At 40.5% G+C, this 23,069-nt stretch overlaps 2 protein-coding genes across 3 annotated transcripts; one reads left to right on the forward strand and one right to left on the reverse strand.

The window, feature by feature from the left end:
• The first annotated feature begins 2,158 nt into the window (after positions 1–2,158).
• Positions 2,159–14,412, forward strand: LOC115801166 (hydrocephalus-inducing protein homolog). 2 transcript variants are annotated; one of them, XM_030758894.1, is made up of 5 exons: positions 2,159–2,261; positions 2,386–2,556; positions 3,427–3,599; positions 3,814–3,888; positions 14,224–14,412. In XM_030758894.1, exons 1-5 carry the CDS (start codon positions 2,177–2,179, stop codon positions 14,404–14,406), a joined length of 687 nt encoding a protein of 228 aa, XP_030614754.1. In that variant the 5' UTR covers positions 2,159–2,176; the 3' UTR covers positions 14,407–14,412. The 2 variants fall into 2 exon arrangements, with proteins under 2 accessions (XP_030614754.1, XP_030614755.1); XM_030758895.1 differs by lacking the exon at positions 14,224–14,412 and adding an exon at positions 6,911–7,421.
• Positions 14,413–16,208: 1,796 nt separating this feature from the next.
• On the reverse strand, positions 16,209–21,499 carry lacc1 (laccase (multicopper oxidoreductase) domain containing 1). Its single transcript, XM_030758500.1, has 5 exons — positions 20,839–21,499; positions 19,859–20,037; positions 19,132–19,297; positions 18,298–18,523; positions 16,209–17,725 (listed from the first exon to the last, which is right to left on the reverse strand). The coding sequence occupies exons 1-5, from the start codon at positions 21,329–21,331 to the stop codon at positions 17,512–17,514; spliced, it is 1,278 nt and encodes a 425-aa protein (XP_030614360.1). The 5' UTR covers positions 21,332–21,499; the 3' UTR covers positions 16,209–17,511.
• Positions 21,500–23,069: the final 1,570 nt, after the last annotated feature.

Consider the following 23,069-nt stretch of genomic DNA (forward strand, 5'->3'; position numbering starts at 1 on the left):
AAAAGCCTTGCAGGAGCAGCATCCACCCCCTGTGGTGTTTGAGATGTTTCCCCACTCCGGCATGCTGTCCCCTGGTGAACGGGTCAATGTCCACATAAAGTTCAGCCCTGCTGATGGGGTAAACTGGTTTTGATATCAGAGCAATAATTGGAAAAGGGTTACTGCTTAATAACAGAAAAGTAGCATGGAAGAGTGGCATGAAACATAAAACATAAACAGGGATGCTGACCTGCTGTATGTGTCTTTCAGTGCACTTACAACAGACGGCTAGTGGTGCGAGTGGCTGACAGCACCCAGCAGGTGTTCATCACAGCTCAGGGTCAGGGTGAGGATCCACGTCTGGAGTTCTGGCCGTCGGTACTCGAGCTGGGGCCTTGTCTCCCTGCCAGCACTGATGCTGCAGTTGAGGTTACAGTGAAAAACCCTTGTTCTTTCCCCATTGAGTTTTACTCCCTGGAGTTTGACACACAGTATCTCCAAGAAGAAGAGGTAGATCCTTGTTTCCTGAAGTTTCAGAAATAATGTTGCAAATTAATTTAAAATGAAGTGCATATTTTTGTAAAGGCAAGCCCACAAGTGGTGCAGTAATGTGTTGATATTGATCATGGTTATATGTTCTTTCATTGATGAAATACTGCATAATTAAAAAGGTTACCAACTCTCCTTTCTTCTCATGACTTTGTCACAGATCCTGCGCTTGATGGAGGATTATAAAGACAGCAACGTGTTACTGCTTCCTCCCAGGGCTCCAGGCAAAGGGCTTCCCTCAGAACTGCTCGACTATTACAAGGAGTACTGCTCCAAGATGAAAGATGATGGTAGCATCAAGTATACCTAAACAGACACAGTTTTTTCAGTGCACATTTATCTTGTCCTAATGTCACTTTTAATCTATATTATGTGCACCAGAGCTGAAGGCAGGCATCAATGTTGATGTTCAAAATCGAGACACACAAGAAGGAAAAAATAAGTCAGAACTAAAGGAAGCCCACCCAGAAATTAGCACTAAAAGTATGAAACCAGCTGAAATGCGTAAGTACAGCCAGTTACGTCTGTTTTTGACTTACAGGCAGCTGGACTTCTTTTTAAGGTTCCTGAAGATGTTGACCTCTCATCCAAAAGGCTTCTCCCGTTCTAAAAGCTGCTGGGGATCTCATGTATTTATCCCTCAGTGATCATCTCAGTGGTGGTCTGAGACCAACCATCAGCCACCTATAATGCAGTCTTGAGCTCCCTTCCCCCACTCACACCATGATCCTTAAAGACCCACATGATTGCAGGGTGGGGCTACATCACAAAGAATTCCCATCTTGTGACTCTCAGGGTCGACCAGTCTCAGGGCCACCTTCATGGCGACAGCCCCACTAAGAGTTAAATACGCCATGTCAACAAAAGTATTAGGCCACACTTCTTAATTTCTAATTTCAGGTGTTTACAGTCACATTTCTACAAGTGCGTACAATCAAGCATCTAGCCATGCAGTCTGCCTTTACAAACGTTTGTGAAAGAATGAGTTGTTCTAAAGATCTTGCTGAATTGGAGCTTGGGAATAATAGGATGCCACTGTTGCAACAACTCAGTTTACTAAATTTCTTCCTAGATGTTCCATGACCAACTGTAGTGGTATTATTGCAAAGTGAAAGTGTTCAGGAACCACAGCACCACACAAAGTGGCAGACTACATACAGTTACAAAGTGCTGAGGTGCATGCTATATAAAAGTTGCCAGCCCTTTGCAGACTCAGTAACTGTAGAGTTCCAGACCTCGTCTGCCATTACATTAGAATAAAAGCTGAGTGTCAGAAACTTCATGGTATGGGTTTCCATGGCTGAGCTGCTCCTGTAGGTGTAATGTGTAGGTGGCCCAGTTCTTCTCTCTCTATAGAGTACCTGGGTCTCCCCATCAGCTTTTAGAACTGAAGAAGCCTTTCCAATGAGAGCTAAAACATCTTCAAGAAACTTATAAAGGTCTTTAAGCTTAAGCTGTGAACACGACCAGTTACCCAGTTATGAAAGTAGTCTGAGGTGAAGCAATTTTTAAATAATTTGCAGTTATTTTTCAGATATTTTGTAATTTTCTTTGTAAAATCAGTTTTTTCAGAACTGGCCAGAGAGGGAAACGTGAGAGTCTAAGACGGTTACAGATGACTCCTGTGTCCAAAGCAATTGCTCGCCATATGGGTGTTGACTTGTCACCAGAGGCTCTGGCCGCCCGCAACTGCAGAGGCATCGCTGTTATTGTATATGGAGCCCCATTGACAGGTAAAAAAAGAAAAGCACATTCTGAAATGACAGAAAAGTTACATGAAGACATTGCATATATAAAAAAATCATCATATAGTCAGTTAGCTCGATGTAAAAGGTGTGTGTGGTTCACTTTTTACAGATAAGAGCAGCACAGCAGCTGCTCTGGCACGTCAGTATGGAGCAGCGTGCCTCTGTGTTGATGCTGTGGTTGCAGATGTGCTTCTTCATGGCACTTCACCGGTCAGCCTGACAGCCAGACATCTCTTTGACTGTGCTGTAGAGCATGCTCAGAAGAATGCTGAGGAAGCTGGTAAGCTGGTAGTTAGAGTAGCGTGTGATGGATAAATGGGTAACATCTTTTTTAACTGGTGATTTCCAGTTTAAGAAATCAGTTAAGAGCCTCATTAGAACAACTCTGGAGTTAACAGTAAAAGACTGTGTGCTTACAGGTCCCCCAAAACAGGACATAATGTTGCCTAACCACCTGCTTTTGAGTTAGACCGAATAACATGGTAGAGAAAAACATCCATCTATTCATTCATTTTCTAACTGCTTATCCAATTCATGGTTGCAGAAGGGCTGCAGCTGGATCCAGCTGTAATAAGGCTGGAGGTGGGGTACACCCTGGACAGGTTGCCCGTCTGTTGCATGGCTGAGAAAAACATTTAAAAACTGTCCCAAGACAGATACGTGCAACATGTTTTGAAAGCAAAAAGTTTTGAACATTGTAAAAAATTTTACTGAAAAACATCTGAACAATTAAATTTCAGTTAAATTCATTTATGAATGTATCCTTGATGTAAGCAGGTCCAAACAAAAGGCACAAATATATGCAGAAATGTCAACTCGTTATACCCTGACTCTCTCATCTGGAGCCAGGCAACCACAAAAGAGGAAACTAAATGTTAAACTGTCACCTCGTGCCTGATTGTAAACACATCTGTACATTTGTATCATAAACCAATGTTGAAAAGGTACAAACCACTGTATAAAAACTGTATGAAAACTTACCAGAATGTAGAAAATGGCCTAAAAATTATAATTTTCTTGGGGACAACCATTAGAACCTACAGTTATTATTGTGTCCTTTGCAGTCCTCCAATTAAGTCCATTGCAGATCTTCCACAGTAAAGGCAGGACACCAAAGCAGAAGGACTAATTAAAAATTATCTGCTGACAGGTCGAGTCCTTGAAGAAACCTCTGGACTGGGACCCACAACACTTCTTGAAGCCTCAGATCCAGATTCATCTACTTTTCCACTAAAGACAGCAAACATGTGCGAGGACAGCAGTAGTGAAAATGTCTCCGTGACTCCTCTGATCACTGAAAACCAACGTGTTGCTCGATGTCTGGTACATTTTCTCAAAGTATCTCTTCATCTGTTGTCTGTAGCCTTTCGTAGGACTTTTTGTCCTGTTTCTGTATGTTTTGTTTCTCGATAAATTGTTTGCTTTGCAAGTAAAATCTTTCTTTTACATCTCCATACAAAAATATTGTATGAATTGTGAGTATAGAGTAATTGTTACACACTTAAAACCAAGTTATTTAAAAGTGATTTTACTTCAGGGAGGAGATGTGACCACACTGAGGAGTCTCTTGCCTGAGCATTTGCTGGCTGATATCCTGGCAGAAAGATTTCAGGTGAGGTGAAACATATTGCACAGTACATCGATCAAGTATAACATAATGACCCCTGACTGGTAAAGTGAATAACACTGATTATCTTTTTATCACAGCACCTGTCAGTGGGTGGGATATGTCAGGGAGCAAGTGAACATTTTTCCTCAGATTTGTGTTAAAAGCAGAAAAAATGGGCAAATGTAAAGATTTGAAAATATAGAATCAATTTGAGACATGGGCCAAATTGTGATGGCTGCATGAGTGGGTCAGAGCATCTCCGATACTGCAGCTCTTGTGGGGTGTTTCCACTCTGCAGTGGTCAGCATCTATCATAAGTGGTCCAAGGAAAGAACAGTGATGAACCAGCAACAGAGTCATGAGCAGCCAAAGCTGTGGGGGCGCGAAGATAGAAAGGTGTCAGAATACACAGAGCGTCAGTTTGTTGCATGTGGGGCTGCATAGCCGCAGACCAGTCGGGGTGCCCGTGCTGACCCCTGTCACCTGCTGAAAGCACCAGCAATGGGCACCTGAGAACCACAGAAAAATGGAAGAAGGTGGCCTGGTCTCCGATTTCCCAGATCTCAATCCAATCAAAGTTCAATCTGTGGAGGCCCCACCTCACAACTTACAGGACTTCAAGGATCTGCTGCTAACATCTTGGTGCAGCTTCCACAGCACACCTTCAGGGGTCCAGGGGTCTAGTAGAGTTCATGCCTCAATGGGTTAGGACTGATTTGGCAGCAGAATGGGGACAACACAATATTAGGCAGGCACACTGTAAACCTGGATAAGTTAAATCTACTTAAAAAAACCAAGGTAACTCGTTGCCTTAAATTTTTCAAGTAATGAGCATCAGTTGAATAAGTGCAGTGGACTATGTTCAATGTACTTGAGGCCCTTTTGGAAAGGAATGAAAGATTTAAGTTGAATGTTCTAATGTCAGAGTTTCAGTAACTGAAGATACTTAGTTTAAGCAATCATTCACCACCCATTTATTTAACTCAGCTTGTTAAGTAAGCACTACTCCATTACCAATGGGGGGGGGCTTATGTCATCCCAGCTGTCATAGGGCAAGAGGCAGGGTACACCCTGTACAGGTTGCTAGCCTGCTGCAGGGCTAACTACAAAGAGAGAGAGCCAACCATTCACACCTGTGGGCAATTTAGAGTGACCAATGAACCTAACCCCAGTAACTGCATGTCTTGAGATCCACACAGAGAGAACATGCAAACTCTGCACAGCAAGAGGCTGGGGCCAAGGTGGAATCGAACCCAGACCTTTTAAGTGTCATTCTAGCTGTGAGGGGAACACTGCTAAGCACCATGCCACAGTGCTGCTGCTCATTAGTCCTGTCTGATAAAACTGGTATCAAGTAGAAAACCTGATGCTACTGAGTTGTTTGAATTCAAACACATAATTACACTAAGATAGACCATCAAAAAGTACAGTCTACTCAGTATTAATAATAGATTATAATTACAATACTAATATTATAATTAATAATAATTAATAATAGAGCCTGGTAAGACATGAACAGACAAGACGTCTTGTGTTACCTTCCCCTATCTGGTCCTTAACCATGCGAGGATGTGTTAGCCAAATGGACTCCATTGGCTGTCTCTGGGGGGGTCAGCTTGCTACAAGGTTATAATAGTTTTGGATTTTACATTATAGTTTAGTTTCAGTTCATTTTTACTTTTTTTTTTCTCTAATTCAGTTAGTTTTAGTTAGTTTTCAGAGTGGTTTTGCTTGTTTTTATTAGTTTTTATTTTTGGTTTATGGCTTTTAGTATTTTCATACTTAATCAGGTGCAAGATTCAAGGTGCAAAAGTGACTATTGTGTAATGAAAACTTGACTAAAGACTTAATGAAATATATTCAACAGCCAACTGTTCACGAGACAGCAGCACTACATGCTAAATGCGTGTAACATTAAGGACACACATGAACATCAACAGGGAGAAACAAAGAAAAACTTGAACTCCAAAACTCAATAAATTCTACAATAAACTCCCAATAAAGTTCAGCGTCAGTGCAGCAGATTAACAACATCTACATGTGGTGTTTGACAAAAACAAACTCTTTGAAGGAGTCAAAGCTCAAATCCAGCTGCATCCTGATGTTCTCCACCACCCGATGCTGCTTCTGTTTTGGAGCCAGCTTGGTTAGATACTCTAATTAGACTTGCAGGGTCTTTGTGCCTCTGTACACAACCTATGAAGTGGCCGACCTCATGTCACATTTATGCTTGTGTACCTGGACTGTGTGCTTTAATTACCTTGTAGTCGTGAGCTGGGGCCTATTCCAGGAAGCAGGTTTAGCTACAACTCCGGGTTTGTTAACCCTAAAATGAGGGAAACTCGGGTTTTCAGTTCCAGAAAGAGAGCTCACTCCAACTCTGACTCAGTTACTGGGGTAACACACTCTGTGAACATAACCTGGCAGGTTTTATCCAGCAAACTCTGAGTGTCTCTCTGACTCCGCCCCTCCTGCTGCACCTGAACCACCTGTCTGACACTCCCATTCATTTCCTCCTTCATAAAGACATCTGCAGATGTTTATGGTTCTACAAGCACTGAAATCCCAGTTAGGCGTTAGTTTGTTATTTTTGTATGTAACATGAAGCTTTTACAGTCGTTCGCTCACCAGAGACAGAGATGATGTCACGGATTTATAATGAGGCAGCTGCAGCTGTCAGACTGTCAGTCAGTTCCTCTGAAACCTTTCCTGTAGTTACTGCAGCATCACTGTTACATCACACTGATCTGGATGAAGCTTTAGACACAGAACACGCTGTGGATGGAAAAATGTCCAGATCAGATGATGTGACTGAGTGAAGATGAGGCTGAAACGATTTTGAGACTTGAAAACTGAACTATATGTATTTAAAGTGGCTTAAATCAACATTTTGAAAGTTATGATGTCTGTAATGCAGAGGATGAATCTCAACATATTTTCCACTGAAAATCACCAAATGTTCACCATTTCAGGTGAAATTACTTTACTTCTACTTTTGGACATTGCAGCTCTTTTCTGATCATAGGCTCTATAACGGATCAGCAAAGGTGTGTGAGTCCACGTGCACAGCAGGAGGATCCAAACGGATCAGGATCACAGATTCAGATAAGATCCAGTTCAGGCTCCAGTCATTTCCCAGCTCATCCAGTCCGGATCCATTCATAATGGCTTCATTTTCCCGACACAATTCTACAACAGCTTTATCCTCTTTGTTGATTTTTATAAAGCATTTGATACTATAAGCCATAAATTTATGTTTAAAGTCATTCAGCACTTTGGATTTGGGGATTATTTTTTAAGAGCCATTACTACCTTATATAGGGGCTGCAATAGCTCAGTTAAGTTAGCATGGGGTACAACTCAGAGATTCAAAGTTAATCGTGGAATTAGACAAGGTTGTCCTTTAAGCCCGTTCCTGTTCCTTCTTGTCACACAAATTATGGCAGTGCATATTAAAAAAGGTCAATTTCAGGGTATCATAGCATTAGGAAGGGAATTCAAATTACCACAACTGGCTGATGACACTGCAATTTTCATCTCTAACCAACACAATGTGAATAAGGCAGTTGCTTGTGTCCAGGATTTTTCCTCAGTCTCAGGACTGAAAATAAATTTGAATAAGTCTGTCTTGTTTTCTCTTAAAGATTCAAGTCTGTCAGAAATTAATGGTATACCAGTGAAAAATAATCTTACATATTTGGGAGTGGTTATTGAAAAAAAATCAAAAATTGCGTAACTCTTCAAATTTTGAACAAATAAGCAAAAAATGTAATATGTGGTTGATGAGAGACCTGTCCTTAAATGGTAGAGTGTTACTGTCGAAGGCTGAAGGAATCTCCAGATCTGTTTATGTCTCTTTATCATTAGAAATGCCCAAGGAGATATCTAAAAAGTTAAACCAATTGTTATTTAATTTTATATGGAGAAATAAAAGCCATTATTTTAAAAAAGACATTTTATGTCATGCCAAAAAATATGGTGGTCTGGAAGTTTTGAGTTTTGAAATGTTAAATAATTCTTTTAAAGTGAAGTGGTTAACAAACTTACGAGAAAGAGTATAAGAGAAAGACACGATTTGGAACACCTTTCCAAAACATGTCTTTGGTTTGATGGGCGGGGCAAAATTTTTGCTTAAATGTGATTACAAAATTGAAAAGTTACCTGTAAAATTGTCCAATTTTCATAAGCAAGCTCTTCTGGCATGGAAACTTATATATAAGCATAATTTTTCTCCAACAAATTATTATATATGGAATAATGGGAATATTCTTTATAAGAATAAGTCGCTTTATTATAAAGATTGGGTGGAAAGAGGCATTATTCTGGTTAAACAGCTCAATGGAGTCTCTTCACATATGAAGAATTTTTATCTGAGTTTAACCTGCCTGTTACTCCCAAAGAAAATGCAATTGTGTTTGATGCCTTACCGAGAGGTGTGCTGCAATTTTTTCAGGGTTCAACATCTAACATTTTAGTTACTGATTCACTCAATAGTGGCATACTGATTGGTGACATTGATGTCAGTATAAAAAGATGTTCCAATAAAGTAATAAGGACAAATTTGCAAAAGGTAGCTCTGCCAGCTGGAAGATCATACCGGTCTTCTTTATATGGAGAAATAAGCTGGAATTACATTTGGCTGCATGGAGGGAAATTTTCTTTAAACAATAAGGTTAAGGAAGTTTCTTTTAAAATCTTACATAATATATATCCAGTTAAAAAAAACATTGGAGAGGTTTAATCTTAATATTAACTATTCATGTTCTTTCTGTGAGTCATCTAGTGAAACAATTTCTCATTTATTTTATCAGTGTGTACATGTCAAAATATTCTGGACTGATTTACATTACATTAGGCAGAAAACTGGACAAATAATTCAACTTAAAGAAAAGGACATTATAATATGTTTTGAGAACAAAGGCATGGACAAAGACTTCACTGACTTCATTCAACTGCTGCTGCTCCTGGGAAAATTTCATATTCATAAAACCAGATGGACAGACTTCAAACCAAATATTAACCACTTCTGTCAAGAGGTTCTACAATACAGCACTACAATCAAAGAACTGGAGAACAAGAAGACAATTAAGACAAGTCATATATTTGAAAAATTCCATGTTCATTAAGAATTTTGTATTATATTTATTTTGCTTATTGTTATGGACCTTATACTCCTCTTATTTTTATTTTTTTTCCTGTCTTTTCTTTCTGTAACCCTGGCATCAGTATGTTCTGTATTTACTTGTTAATAATAAATAAAGTTTGGAGGGAAAAAAAAAAACTGAACCCGGTTTCCACGGAAAACAAAACAGTGAGAGCCGCAAATACTAGCGGAAGCCGGTAGCCGCTACCGGAAATCCGGTAGCGGATACCTCGAGTGACGCATATATTGAGAAACGAAAATAGATAAATAAAATTATTTTATTTTAATATTTCAAAATCACAATAATGTTCCAATTTAAAACTACAACAAAAACCGAACTGACAAAAATAAAATGCACTTCAATTGGATACTTATAATTTACTTCCGCGAGCCGCACAGAGCCGCAGATTAAGCCTGGATGAGCCGCGGGTTGCCGACCCCTGGGATAGGTCGTATTTCAGGGTCTGCAGAAACAACTGACACTGTCGTTTGGATTGAAGGACTTGTCTATTCTAACGCCTGAACACAGCATGTATTTACTGTTACTAGGCAACTGTTGCTATGCAAACAGGGGGCGGGACCAAGGAGATCAAAGCACTCAAAGGCCTTTAGAAGTGACGTTATTGTTTGGGGATTTAAAAAGCATAAGTGCTAACAGTACGACAGAGCAAACTTAAAGTGCAAAGCACAGCTAACAGTGTCACTTTACGCCTTAAAGAGACTGACCGAGACAGACGTAGGGAAAAATGGAAACAAAACAAGGAAAGATTAATCCCAATATGCAAAGAATAAAAGAACGACAGCTAAAAGCTGAAGCTGTGTCTGTCAACCGTGTAATAGCAAGGCAAGAGCAAATTGCTGAGAGAGCAATGAGGGAAGTGAACTTGGTTAAAGAGCTTCGTGAAAGAATGGCTAAGGAGAAGGAGGAGAGAGCTGCAATGCTCAGGTTATTATACACAAGCCAGGCTTCATCAAAGAAACAGGTGAAACCATCCGTGACTGGCACTGTGGCTCAAGTAAAAGATCGATGCCTGCGCCATGAAACCGCAAGAAAGGAACCCAATTATCTACGGCCAACTACTGCTTCACTCAGGCGCGCGGCTCCAGTCGAAGAGTTAGAAAGAAGCACTACACAATTCACCAACCGTCCCCCCACTGGCTCCAAGAAAAGGGTGCCAAGAAAAACGGGCGTTCCAGGGGTTTCCAGAAAGAATTACGTTCTTGTTCCACCATATGCACCTCGCTTGATTTGAAGGATGGACTTACAACAGATGCCGATATCCATTATGTAAAATGTACATATATACAGATATGAATATATGTACATTTTACCCCAAACCGGTCGCAGCAGATGGCTGCCCCTGCTGATCCTGGTTCTGCTGGAGGTTTCTTCCTGTTAAAAAGGGAGTTTTTCCTCCCCACTGTTGCCGAGTGCTTGCTCACAGGGGGTCGTATGATTGTTGGGGTTTCTCTCTCATATTCACAACAACAGGTATAGTGCAACTGAAAGACCTTGCACTATAACTGTCACTGTGAATTGTTGAGAGTTGTGGATATCGGCCTTTATAAAATTAGATTGCTGTAATAATTGGTATCAATAATAAAAAAAAATCACAATAACAGCAGTGATTACAGTGTCATTCATTCTTTCTATTCCACTTGATTACAGTGGAATTAATAAAATTCCCAAAACTAACAACAAACTGAGTGTCTCTCTGACTCCGCCCCTCCTGCTGCACCTGAACCACCTGTCTGACACTCCCATTCATTTCCTCCTTCATAAAGTGACTGTCAGAGCGTCAGAGGAGCGAATTCATCTGCAGATGTTTATGTTTCTACAAGCACTGAAATCCCAGTTAGACGTTAGTTTGTTATTTTTGTACGTAACATGAAGCTTTTACAGTCGTTCACTCGTCAACAGGCTGTCAGGACGAAGACAGAGATGATGTCACGGATTTATAATGAGGCAGCTGCAGCTGTCAGACTGTCAGTCAGTTCCTCTGAAACCTTTCCTGTAGTTACTGCAGCATCACTGTTACATCACACTGATCTGGATGAAGCTTTAGACACAGAACACGCTGTGGATGGAAAAATGTCCAGATCAGATGATGTGACTGAGTGAAGATGAGGCTGAAACGATTTTGAGACTTGAAAACTGAACTAAATGGATTTAAAGTGACTTAAATGATGTCATTTTGAAAGTTACAGTGCTCTGAATGCTTTCAGCTAAATATGAAACTATGACTGACCTCCGACCTTTAACAGTAACTCAGTGAAGCATCTCTGCTGTGGCTGTCAGAGAGCCAACATCTATCAGTGAAGCTGATCATAGACCAGACTGAAATGGCTAACTGGAAACATTAAAGCAGTTTTTCTGTGAATCTCATTTCTCATTTTTATCCAGTAACGGCAGAAATAATGAAATTCTAAATGAATAAATTGAGGTTGCTGTTCCATCAATAGATTCCATTTTTATTGTACAATGTGGACACATTACTGCCATTGTTAGCAACTAAAACAATTCTTACCGAACACACACACACACACACACACACACACACACACACACACACACACACACACACACACACACACACACACACACACACACACACACACACACACTGACCTGGTGGAAAATATCATTTGTGGACTTCACAAAACACAAACAAACCCTCCTCTGGCATCACTTCATGTATTCTCTGCATACCAGTGCAGCCAAACAGAAACGTGCCCTCACATTAAGGCCAGTTCTTTTGGTTTGGTGCAAACAGAGAAATGCAAAGTGTTGTCTTAAGATAAAATGAATATAATGAGCTCCACTGGTCAGAAAAAGAACCATCCAGAAATGAGCCACACTGATGATTAAGGAGGCATAAAACTAAAGATTATTTCAGCCACTGAAGAAATTTGTTCAGTGTTTGATTACATATTCTTTTAAATTGGTATACATTTTTATCACTGAAAATGTTACGAATCTGAAATTATCTATATCTCATGAATCATCATCATCATCATCATCATCATCAGGTTGTTGGAGTTTTTTTCTGGTTTTTAATTTTGTGTCATTTAGCTCGTCTTTGGAGCCATTTAGCACACCCATGTGGTTATTTTACACCTCTGTGTGGTGATTTCATGTCTTTGTTTTGTGTGGAAGGTCATTTTTTGTGTGTTTATGTTTAGTAGTTTTTATGCTCCTCTATGTGGCTGTTTTGCCTCCTTGTTTAGTGTCTCTGGTGCTGTCTGCCTGGCTGTATTGTGTGTCTTTGTACTTTTGAAATGTTTGCAGTAATCTGAATTAATTTTTCTGTGTTTGATTTAACTTTGTGTCATTTTGGGTTAGTTTAGTGTCTTTTATCTTCATTGTTGCATCAATAGCAACATCTCATCCATTAGGAACAATGAATGTTGCCTTCAGGGTTTAAAATTTTTCGACTGCAGAGGAAATCTAACCTGACAGAGCAAATCTTGACTGCAGAGGTTTTGTTCACTTAAACAATGTAAAAGCAGCATGAAGGAGTCAAAGCCTGTAAAACAGTGTGTGAGCAAATAATCCTCAAAGTCAAATGCAGTGTGCAGTTCTTCTTTTAGACAGAGACAGATTAAACAAACATAATCAGTGCAGATAAAACTTCTTTGTACTGCAATCCATCACTTAAAAACAACACACTGATAACTGTTCCATCATTTCAGACATTCATTGACTCTCCATCCTTTGACCATCACAAAAACACAAACAGGAAACTCACTTTTTGCAAACAAACATCATCCTACAGCATCTCTCTGCTGTGGCTTCAGAGGCTGCTCTTCTCATTTGGCTTACGCACAGAAATGACCGAGTTTAAATGAACCACAAATGAAGGAGGCTCCTCACACTGGGCCATGAACTCCAAACAATCACTAAAGCAACAAATGCATGAACTGCAAAGAGAAACCTTTCCCTCATTGCGGGAATAAAGGACCAAGCATTGCAGTCTGTCTGTAACTAACCAGTAAAAGTGTTTCCATTCCAGACTTTTAGTGATAAGCACCACTGGATTCCTGCCAGTTCAATCTTAGTTCATCACATCACCACCTAAGCTGGGAACTGCAAACAGGCTACCTGGCTTGTAGTTTGGGGCCAATAATTATCATGACTCAGTAATCAAGCAATTTTATGACCAATGGAACAAGAACGAATCAGAGAACGACACAGGGAAGGGAATTTGTGAGCTTTGAAATGTCCGAGGACTCATTTGTGTAAATTTTGATGGAATTTGGACCTGCTGGGGAAACACAATGAACTTGAACCTCTGGGAATTTCTTTTTGTACATTACTTTTCAGTAAAGACCTTCCACTATTTACGGTCTGCATTCTGCATCCGGTGACGGAGGATATGCCAGTACGATTGTCTCTTGTGTGTTATTATCCTCCGTTTAGGTTCAGATCGTTTGATGTTTGACGGCGCTGTGACCGGAAGTGCAAACTTTTCTCCGACGTGTTAAAAAGTAACGAGTCTGTTTTGAAAATGTAAGAAGTAGAAAGTACAGATACTTGTGTAAAATGTAGGGAGTAAAAGTAAAAAGTAGTCAGAAAAATAAATATTCAAGTAAAGTACACTCTAATAGGTAATATCTATTCTTACTTAAATTACGTTTGTGTGCTTTACTTAAGTCTCACTATACTGTTGAGATAACTCAAGCAATGTGAGTAATGTACATGTTTAGCCTGGAGGGTAATGTGACGTTCAGGAACAAGCCTCGAGTGGAAAAACTGCTAAACGGTTCAAATACTGGCACCAGAACCCCGCCGGTGGAAAAGCGGCCAGTGAGAGCCGTTCTTTGTTTTTTTACGACTTTGCTTGCTTATAATGCTCTGGACATGGAAGCATGGAAGAAAAAAATACAATGCATTCCACTAAATAAGTGCTCTCAACGAACTGAACAATTATTTTGTATCACTTATTGTGAAGAATGTGATTCATTTTCTTCAGAAGATGCTTTTGCTTTCTTTTATTGTTTTTCCCTTCTTGTAGACCAATGATGTTGTTGCCATGAGGACTGCTGTCCTGCGATGTCTCTCGGTTTTCCTCGGGGATGATGAAAGAGACTTCTACAATGCCTCTTTGTACATATTGCAGTTTGGTTTGTTAGAGGTTCTGCACTTGGAAATCAAGATTTTCTCCCCACTCTTTTTTTTCTCTTAATATCCACAGGAATCAGATGCCGTGGCAGACTTCACCCAGATTCCTGTGGGATTATTGCCTGTTATTCCTGAAGTCAGTCAGCAACCAGGTCCGAATGCTCTTCACCTTGAACCATCCAGCATGTTATCATTGTGGAAGGTACAATTGTCATGGTTGACACTGATCATGCTGTTTGCCTCATATTTGGACTGACCTGTGCCCTCCATCCTGACTGTCCAAAATGCCTAAAAAACACCTTTGACTTCATTCAGAGGCTGATGTTCAGTCTGGTTTCTTTTTTTTATGCCATTACTTGTATTTCTATGTTTTTTCATATTGTGTATTCATTTAATATATTTTTTTAACTTACTATCATATTTTAATTTGTTTTTTTTTTTTGCACTGTTGCACTGTATTATCAAATAAGTTGGTAAAGTTCTTATTTTTTTTGTTGGATGCAATGTTTGGCACATGAATTACTTCATCAAGCTATTTATTTATTTCTATGTTTATTGCCAAGTATGTCAGAATCTGTCCTCCATATATAACTACTTAAATCACTTTTTTAAAAAATGTTACAGTGCTAGAGTGCCTACTTGTTACAGTTCAAAATAAACTGTTTCAGTTGCTCCTCATTCAGCCTGTAAGCTGACTTAAGCATCTTTCTGGTATTACTGTTATTGAGCCCTGTGGAAGGATAAAAACGTGATTAGTTTTGTATTTGTTCATGTGTGGCCACATTGGCCCTTTGTTAAGAAGCTGAGGATAGTAATTTTGTTAAAAATAAAACATTGAACCTTGTGAACGCATCATGTTTTGTTGTAGTTAGTTGTAGTTCATTTAAGGCAATCGGTTTCCTAGAGTCTGCTAAGTAAAGTGTACTGTTCATGTAAGTTGGACTAACTTGATGTAGCTAAGTTAAGAACAGGTTAATTTACTTCTTATTTCTGAGTTGAAACAACTTCACTAAACTAAGTTAATTTAACTTAACACGATTAAGTTGACACAACAAGGTCTTAAGTACACTGAACAAGTATATGTTAAGTAAACAAACGTAAGACTTAATAGTTATACTTACTTACATTTTTCAGGGCAATCGGTTTCCAAGATTTTCTTAAGTAAGGTCAACTTGTCAAATTTTAGAGTGTACAGATACCTGGAAAATATACTTAAGTACAGTAATGAAGTATTTGTACTTTGTTACTTCCCACCTCTGCACCTAAGACACCTGACACACTAAGGTAGCTGAACAGTCTTCTCTACCACAGCCCTCTGAGGACTTGGGCTGCAGACGTTTCTCCTCCTTTAAAAAAATTCACTTCATTTCTCGTCTTCGTTTTGTTACCATGATGGAAGGGAGGAGTACTTCCTTTCTTGTTTCATTCCCCCAGTTTTTTACAGCCTTTCCTCTTCAATCCTATACCTCTTCCATTCGAGATGCCCCCCCCAACACACACACACACACACACACACAGAGCCAAAAAGCTGTCAATCATCAATGTGGAAAACAACAGCAGTTAATACTGTTATATGTGGGTGAATTACAGACACATTGGATTGACAGGGACCATTTTTGTTTATGGCAGAGCAATGGAGCATAAAAAATAAGCAAAAAAAAAAAATCCCACAATGCACTAATCCATCCATCCATCCATCCTCTTCCACTTATCCTTTTGAGGGTCTGGGGGGGGGGGGGGTGGGGGGGGGGGGGGTGTTAGGGGTACAGGTCGCCAGCCTGTCGCAGGGCACACACAGAAAGACAACATCCACACTCACATTCACACCTATGGGTAATTTAGCGTAGCCTAACCCCAGTATCTGCATGTCTTTGGACTGTGGGAGGAAAAATATATATATATATATATATAAAAAAAACACACATAACACCAGTACTTTTTATTAATGAATACTCTACTTTGAAGGCCACATCACTTTTATAACTGGTATAAAAACTTGTGCTAAAAACCAATTAGCTCTGTGCCACAATAATTCTGTTGGCTCAGGACAGAATCAAGGGAGGCAGATAGAGAAGTGCTAACTAGCTAGTGGCTAGTTTGCTTGATACAGTGGGCACACAATGGGCAAAACGTGTAGGTGTTTGGAGAAATGGCTCCAGTTCAGTATTTTTTGTTGCTTCCAACAACAAAAAACTTCCCTGCAGGATTAGATTCATAAATAATCTTTGCTCAACCCATTCAATTAAAAAGAAAGGCGTGTTTTTAATTTGTGAAGAAAGACACCTGAAAGACTTTAATTAAAAAATTAAGACATTTAATATATTAAAGAATCAGAAGATATCACACATGCACATGTGGGACTCAGAGTTCAGGAAGTCACAGGCCTGTGTGTGCTCCGTCTCCCTCCCCCTCTGAGGCCATGTTCCTCACTAACTATACCATTTTATACTGTAACCACAGTCTGTGTGCTGCAGGTTGGCCTTTGTCATTGGTCTTGTCCAGTGCTGGTTCCCATGACTCAGATTTTCTTCCATTAACAATAAAGCCTTGATGCTTCAATTAATCAATACAAAGCAATCTTATCCACATTAATAACAGAACATGGCGATGTTTTAATTGTATGTACTGTGGCCGAACCTTTAAGATAAGCTACACTGAGACTGGGAAGTTAATCTGGCACTTTCTATTGTCTAATGTATTTATTAAATTGTCTGTTATTATTAATTTCCTGGAGTTTACTTTTAAACATTTGTCATTTTATTCTTTGAGTAAAAAAATAAAACCCCAACATAGACTATAAAACATATTCACTTAAGTGAGAAATCCCTGCAAGACAGTAAAACATGTCTCTGCAAATTAATAAACAAAACACTGAACAAATAATTCAGTTTAGTGAAAGGTGACAGATCGTCCCTCGGTTAAAACGGGCCTTTTCTCCTGCTGCTGACAGAAAACAGCCTTCTCATAGTTCACATGTAGCACCAGCAGGCTAGCTAACCTGGCTTTTCACATATCTCGTTTTTTTCTACCACATAATTTTACCAAGAAGAGTCTATTTACTTTGTGAAGCTTTAACTAACAACATTATGAGGTAAGTGTGTTCCCAATGTGCTCAACCCTGATTCATGACACGCCCAAACAGGTACTCCCATCTCTCCAGCCAGTTGCAGCTATCTTTCTCACCTCAGCTGCCAATTCCTCTGTCAGTGTCTTAAGAGGTCTCTAAAGGTGCCTGCTCAGCATTATGATGCATCATTTAAAAGATCTGCCTGTTTTAGATTAACAGGACAGTGAGCGGCTATTTCTGACAGCACTGGAGATCGTACTTTGAGGATTTCTAAGCCCAAACACAAAGCCAAAGCTAACGTCCCGTATGGTCCGATGGAAGTCTGGCCCGTTCTCCTGTTTCTTTGATCCACAGGAAGCCCACCTGTGTGCCAAAGTTAAGTCCGTCTCTGACGTGGGAGAAGAAGTTTTCAGGGTGACACGAGGTGCAGGGTGTCACGCAGGACCGGTTTTCCACCGTGTTGTCGTGTATGTGCTCAGGCAGGATGCCGCCGTTCTGAAGGAGAACTCTAGGATGGCAAATTAGACATCTGATGTCATTCGGTTCACAAGTGAGTGAAAAGCAGCTCCCACATATAAATTCAATATTAAAAGCAAAGCCTTAAACCTTCAGTCTGCCATTTCCAACACATTAATTTAATTAATGGCAGAAATGGATGCATATCAGTTGAAATGAATGACTCTCATTAAAGTCCAGCCAACTTACATGAACACCTCTTTTCCCTCCTCTCCAGACAACCCCGGACACGGTGAAAAAAAAAATGCCACCAGACTCGTATTCTTAAACTAAAGCTGTTATTTGAGCTTATTGATCAACCTCATAATAAATATAATGCACTCCAACAACATGTGACAAAGTGAGCGTGAACTCATTCACCCAATGCTTTTAAAGACCCCCCAACAAGGAAAATTTAAGTCATGTTATGTAAACACTGATAAAAAAAAATTCAGAATAATTCCTTAATTTGTTTCTCTGCCCAGTTTGCCCTCATTGGGAGGGCTGTCATTTGTTTCTGTCACATAAAAAAAAAAATCCTGGTTCATCTGTAGTGCTTTTGTGTTGCCATGTCCTGAGCCGTACCTGTTGGCGAGACGGATATCAACATGTGGTCTGGCTGACTCTGGATCAGGGACGCAGTCTGGATGGATGCGGATGAAGTCCAGCGCCTGCTGTCTTTCCATGGTGAAGCAACAGGCTCCCACTGACGGTCCCACTGCCACCACAATGTTGCTAACCTGGCAAGCGAATTCTGTTATCATGGCATTCACAGTGGCCATGGCAACCCCCATTATGGTTCCTCTCCAACCTGCAAGTGTATCCATTACATGTCAGAGTTCATATGTAAAGTTGTGCCACTGCAGCCTTTTCTGTACATTCCCTTCAACTGTTTGTTTTTAGCACAAATTAATAAGTCCTCTAGAGGGCGCCAAAGGCTAGAAAAAAACAACAACAAAGTTGTCAACAACATCATTTACACAGGAAAAAATTACTTTGACTTCCAAAGAATATTGAAGTGCATGCTTTCTGGAAAGTCTCCTCAAGTTTCTCTTTAACTCTTCTGTCTTCCTTTCTATCACTGATAAATGCACCACCTCACTAACGGTTAAGAAACTACAAAACCTGATACACCCCACCTCTCGAATTACATCACAGGCACTAACTTATAGTGCTGCTGATGTGTGTGTTTTTCTCGTGTGTCCCTCAGTGATATGATGGCTCCCTAAATTTGCAATCAGTGATCAAAACTTGAGAAGCAGTGATAACACCTGTCTGCCACTAGGGCTTTGTTGGCACACCCAGTGAGGTGAGCTACACACACACTTTCAGGTATAAGAACAAACTGAAAACTTGTTTTCTGTGGGAACAAATGTACACACTGACCTCAAACACTACCACAAATGAAAACACACAAACCTGCATGCGCGACTCCGATGACTTTTGAGACCGGATCAGCAAAGAGGAGCGGCATGCAGTCGGCCCCTGGAGCTGCTAAGACGAGCCCAGTCTGATTGGTCACCATTGCATCATAGCTCTCGGGCTCAGCTGTTCCCAAGACCCACACGTCGTTGGCGTGGTTCACCTTCAGAAAACAAGCAGAGTCCTGAATTTTAACAGAACACTGATCTCACATCAGATCTGAAATTAGAACAAAACTGTCTGAAACCAAAAAACAAAACAAAACACAACTTAAACAATAAAGTGATAATTAATTAGTGCTGAATATCCGATATTCCAATATATCGGTCATTGTGTTTCTTCTGTCAAACGCACAGAACATTAACAGATTTCTCTAACACGTGTTCTGTGTAGTCATTTATTTACTCATTTACTCTCTCAAACTCTGCTCGGATCAGCTGGTTGTTGTTTGGAACATGGAGGTTGCTAACCCTGCCCTCTGCTGGACAAATAATGCAACATAAACACTCATAATTGAAAGGCATTTCTCCCATATGTTTACTTTTTAAAGTTCCATTTATCAGCTTATAAGTGCCGATACTGAATGATCGACAAACAGTTAATATCAGCCTGCCAATAAATCGGCCAGGCTCTAGCTTAATGACTAATAATGTGTCGCAAATCCCTTTTTAATTTATAGAAAGCATATTATAAGAGGAAAATTCAAATAAAGAGAATTGAATACCTTGACTAGATGCAGGGGTCGAGGGTGGAAACCAGCATGAAGGGCTAATCTGTGCCTGTTTTCCATTACTACAGCCACGGGGTCCTTCCTCCTGCTGCTGCTGAACAGATTCAAGGAGGATAAGGTCGGGATGTAGGACACACCACCTGTACGAGTGCTGAAGCCATGACCAAAACAGTCTGGGACAAAGAGGGAGAGAAAAGAGATACATTGCTTTTCTTAAAATAAGATACATTCACATCAATCCGTTTAGAAACATGTGAAGTTACCCCTATAGGTCGGCTTACATTATAATGCAGTTTCACAGCAACACCTTGTCAGCAGATCATGCTTTGATCCAAAATGTAACGCAATGCACCAAATGATGAGAAACGTGATTAAACGTGAAGATTCAGAGCTAACGTGAGTTAATCTCAGCACTGAATCTGAAGATTTTCAATTGGAATTTGGTCATAGCTTCTCATCATGTTAGGATTAAGTTGTTGTGTTCGCCACATGCTGTTATTGAACTGACAGGAGCGATTTACTATGTGCATGTCTCCTGTTACCAGTGCACTAGTAGATATTTAATGAGTCTTACATGATGTTGGGTATCAATATTTTATAATAACATTAAACAAGGAGGCAGCACAAACTCAGCCCAACCACCGTGTGTGCGGGTATATGTATGACATTAAGTTTTGATAGACAAACTGGTTCTAGTCTCCATTCAAATATCCATCCATCCCTTTTCTTCCGCGTGGCCAATTGAGGGTTTCGGGGTGAGCATGGGAAGAGGGGCTATCCCAGCTGCCACAGGGCGAGAGGCAGGCCGCACCCTGGACAGTCTGTAGCAGGGCTCAAATATCCACCTATTTACTGAAAATGTAAAACACGCTCTTCCCAAAGTGCGGGGGAGGGGAAACAATCCAAACTCCGTTCACATATATGGTAATTTAATAACTCCTGAACACCCTTATGTAACTTTTACTTAAGCCGACCTGGAATCAGCGTAGACGTCAGGACTGAGAGTTGCCCCTTCAGTGCAGGAAGCTGCTGCATAAACGTCGACACTTCTTCACGAACTGCTTCGCCAGGTGACTCCGTGCGTGCGGAGCCTCTGCGGCCGTGGCAGCTCTGCTCCGCCGGTCTCTCCTTGTAATGAAAGGCGTACACGGCCGTAAAAAGCAGGTCCTGGTAATGAACCAGCACCTCTTTGCCCTGTGCGGTCGTGAGGACCGTGATCGAGCTCAGGTCCAGCTGGTCCAAAGTCTGCTTGAATCGGTACAAATTCTCCACTGTGGAGCCGGAGTCCAGGACGTGCGCACTTGAGCACGAGGTCAGGAGCGTGTCTATTAAGCCGTTTTTCTCCCGGTAACTTTTCCCGCACAGCAGAAAGACCTGCGAGTCTGCAGCGGATTCCTCCAGCAGAGAAGCGCCCGCGCAGGCGGCACAGCAGCCGTGAATCAGATCCACCAACACGGCCTGACTCATCGCGGAGAAGCCGAGAAGTAGTTACTAACCAGAACACAGAGGAGCCTTCCAGTCAAATGCAGAGCCGCTCTCCTCCCTTTATGTGGGACGGCGGGAACGTGTTTGGCAGCCAACATAACGCAAAAACTACAGCAGACTCTGTACTTCCTGCACTGCGTGTGTCTGCAGAGTCGCTCCGCCCACACTGGAAAGTCCTAAAGCTCGCTGGAATTTCTTCTCGGCGGTTTCCTCAGCATCTGCTGACTTGCACACAGTAAAGGTCGAGTGAGGTCCAAGTATGTAAAATAGCAAATTTTCTGCACGACAGTAGGAACAAAACAATGCTGCTCACAAACTGCACCACCGTGTTATCGTGCTGTGGTTCTAAATGCATGAATGGGGTTCATTTGAATAGCGTTTAGTATGGTTTCATGCTGTCAATAAATTCGAGTTTATACCCAAATGGAGCTCCTCTTTTCTTTAAACCGTTAAATGTTTGGTTGACGTTTGTCTCGACATAAAACTGGTGGATATTTGAATGAAGTTCTTAATTTGGGAGATGTTCGAGGTCTGTTTCAGCATGCACTGTTGTACTAAAGTCTCGAGTCGCTCCTCATTTCTTTATATTTTGCCAGGAAAATGAGAAATAGGTGCAGCAATTTACTGAGACATGTACCGACATCCATGGATCTGCATGTTGGATTAAAATGTGACCACAGCTTTGACAGAGCCTGCACCGCGTTTCACAGATGGCTGTAGACACTCACTGTTGGACCTCTCTCTTGACCTTCTCATTACGCGTTGATGATAATTTGAAACAAAAAGTTCAAGTTTGCATTCATCACTCCATCGGACCTGTTGCCACTGACTTTCAGTTCTTGTATAATCTGACATACCTCAGCTTTTTCTCCCCGTTTCCCTTCCTACAGAATAACAGCCGCCCTTCCACTGAGACATTTCTGAGGAGGCTTCAGGGAACAGTAGATGGATCAGCTGACGGGCCAGACACATCTCTCAGATCCTGTGTCAGGTTTTTGCTGGATTTCTTCCTTTTTATTAAGGGCATGACTTTCAGATACTTTTCATCTGCTGTAGATCGTTTTTTAAGCCTGCCACGTCTTTGGGAATCACCTGGTTTGTTCAAAAATACAGATTCATGGCTGTCAAACTGTGTTATCTTTGGCATTTTCATACACGAAACTAAACAAATGATTTGTTTTTGCAAGAGGCTGTTAGTAACAAAGTGACTAAAGATATAAATCTGGCATTTTGGAAGCAAAATTTAAAGAAATGAGGAGTGGCTTAAGACTTTTGTAGAAGAGGAGGTTTTCTTTCTTCTCATGTTTATCGTCATTAAATGGTAGCGAGTTTGAGATAGGTTTTCTTATTTAATCATTATCACTGTGTTGTAATGTTTTGCGGTGGCATGTACAGGCCTACAGTAGCAAGATTTCCTGCTGCAGAAACCTTAATGCTCAAGCCCCATCCAATCATTTTCCTCCTCTTATCCAATTCAGGATCATGATGAAAATATTTTTAAAAAAGAAGAAAAGAAGAATTACATTTAAATCAGGATAAATATTTTTGTAAATATAAGAAGAAGAAGAAGAAGAAGAAGAAACAGCCTTTATTGTCCCACAGAGGGGAAATTTGGGTGTAACAGCAGCCGCAGTTATTATAAATATAAATAAAGATATAATAATTCACACTATTAAGAAAAGAATATATATAAAATCAACAAACAATATTAACCTTAATA

Source organism: Archocentrus centrarchus, chromosome 21, assembly GCF_007364275.1.
Source record: "Archocentrus centrarchus isolate MPI-CPG fArcCen1 chromosome 21, fArcCen1, whole genome shotgun sequence".
Taxonomy (NCBI): domain Eukaryota; kingdom Metazoa; phylum Chordata; class Actinopteri; order Cichliformes; family Cichlidae; genus Archocentrus; species Archocentrus centrarchus.

Bases quoted from the DNA above. Each gene is read 5' to 3' on its own strand.
- LOC115801166 (XM_030758894.1), top strand. From the start codon at position 2,177: ATGGGTGTTGACTTGTCACCAGAGGCTCTGGCCGCCCGCAACTGCAGA. The intron at 2,262-2,385 runs GTAAAAAAAGAA...CACTTTTTACAG, and splicing joins ATATGGAGCCCCATTGACAG to ATAAGAGCAGCACAGCAGCT. The intron at 2,557-3,426 runs GTAAGCTGGTAG...ATCTGCTGACAG, and splicing joins GAAGAATGCTGAGGAAGCTG to GTCGAGTCCTTGAAGAAACC.
- lacc1 (XM_030758500.1), bottom strand. From the start codon at position 21,331: ATGAGTCAGGCCGTGTTGGTGGATCTGATTCACGGCTGCTGTGCCGCC. The intron at 18,524-19,131 runs GTTTGTGTGTTT...ATACACTTGCAG, and splicing joins CATCGGAGTCGCGCATGCAG to GTTGGAGAGGAACCATAATG. The intron at 17,726-18,297 runs GTACGGCTCAGG...TTGCCATCCTAG, and splicing joins GATATCCGTCTCGCCAACAG to AGTTCTCCTTCAGAACGGCG.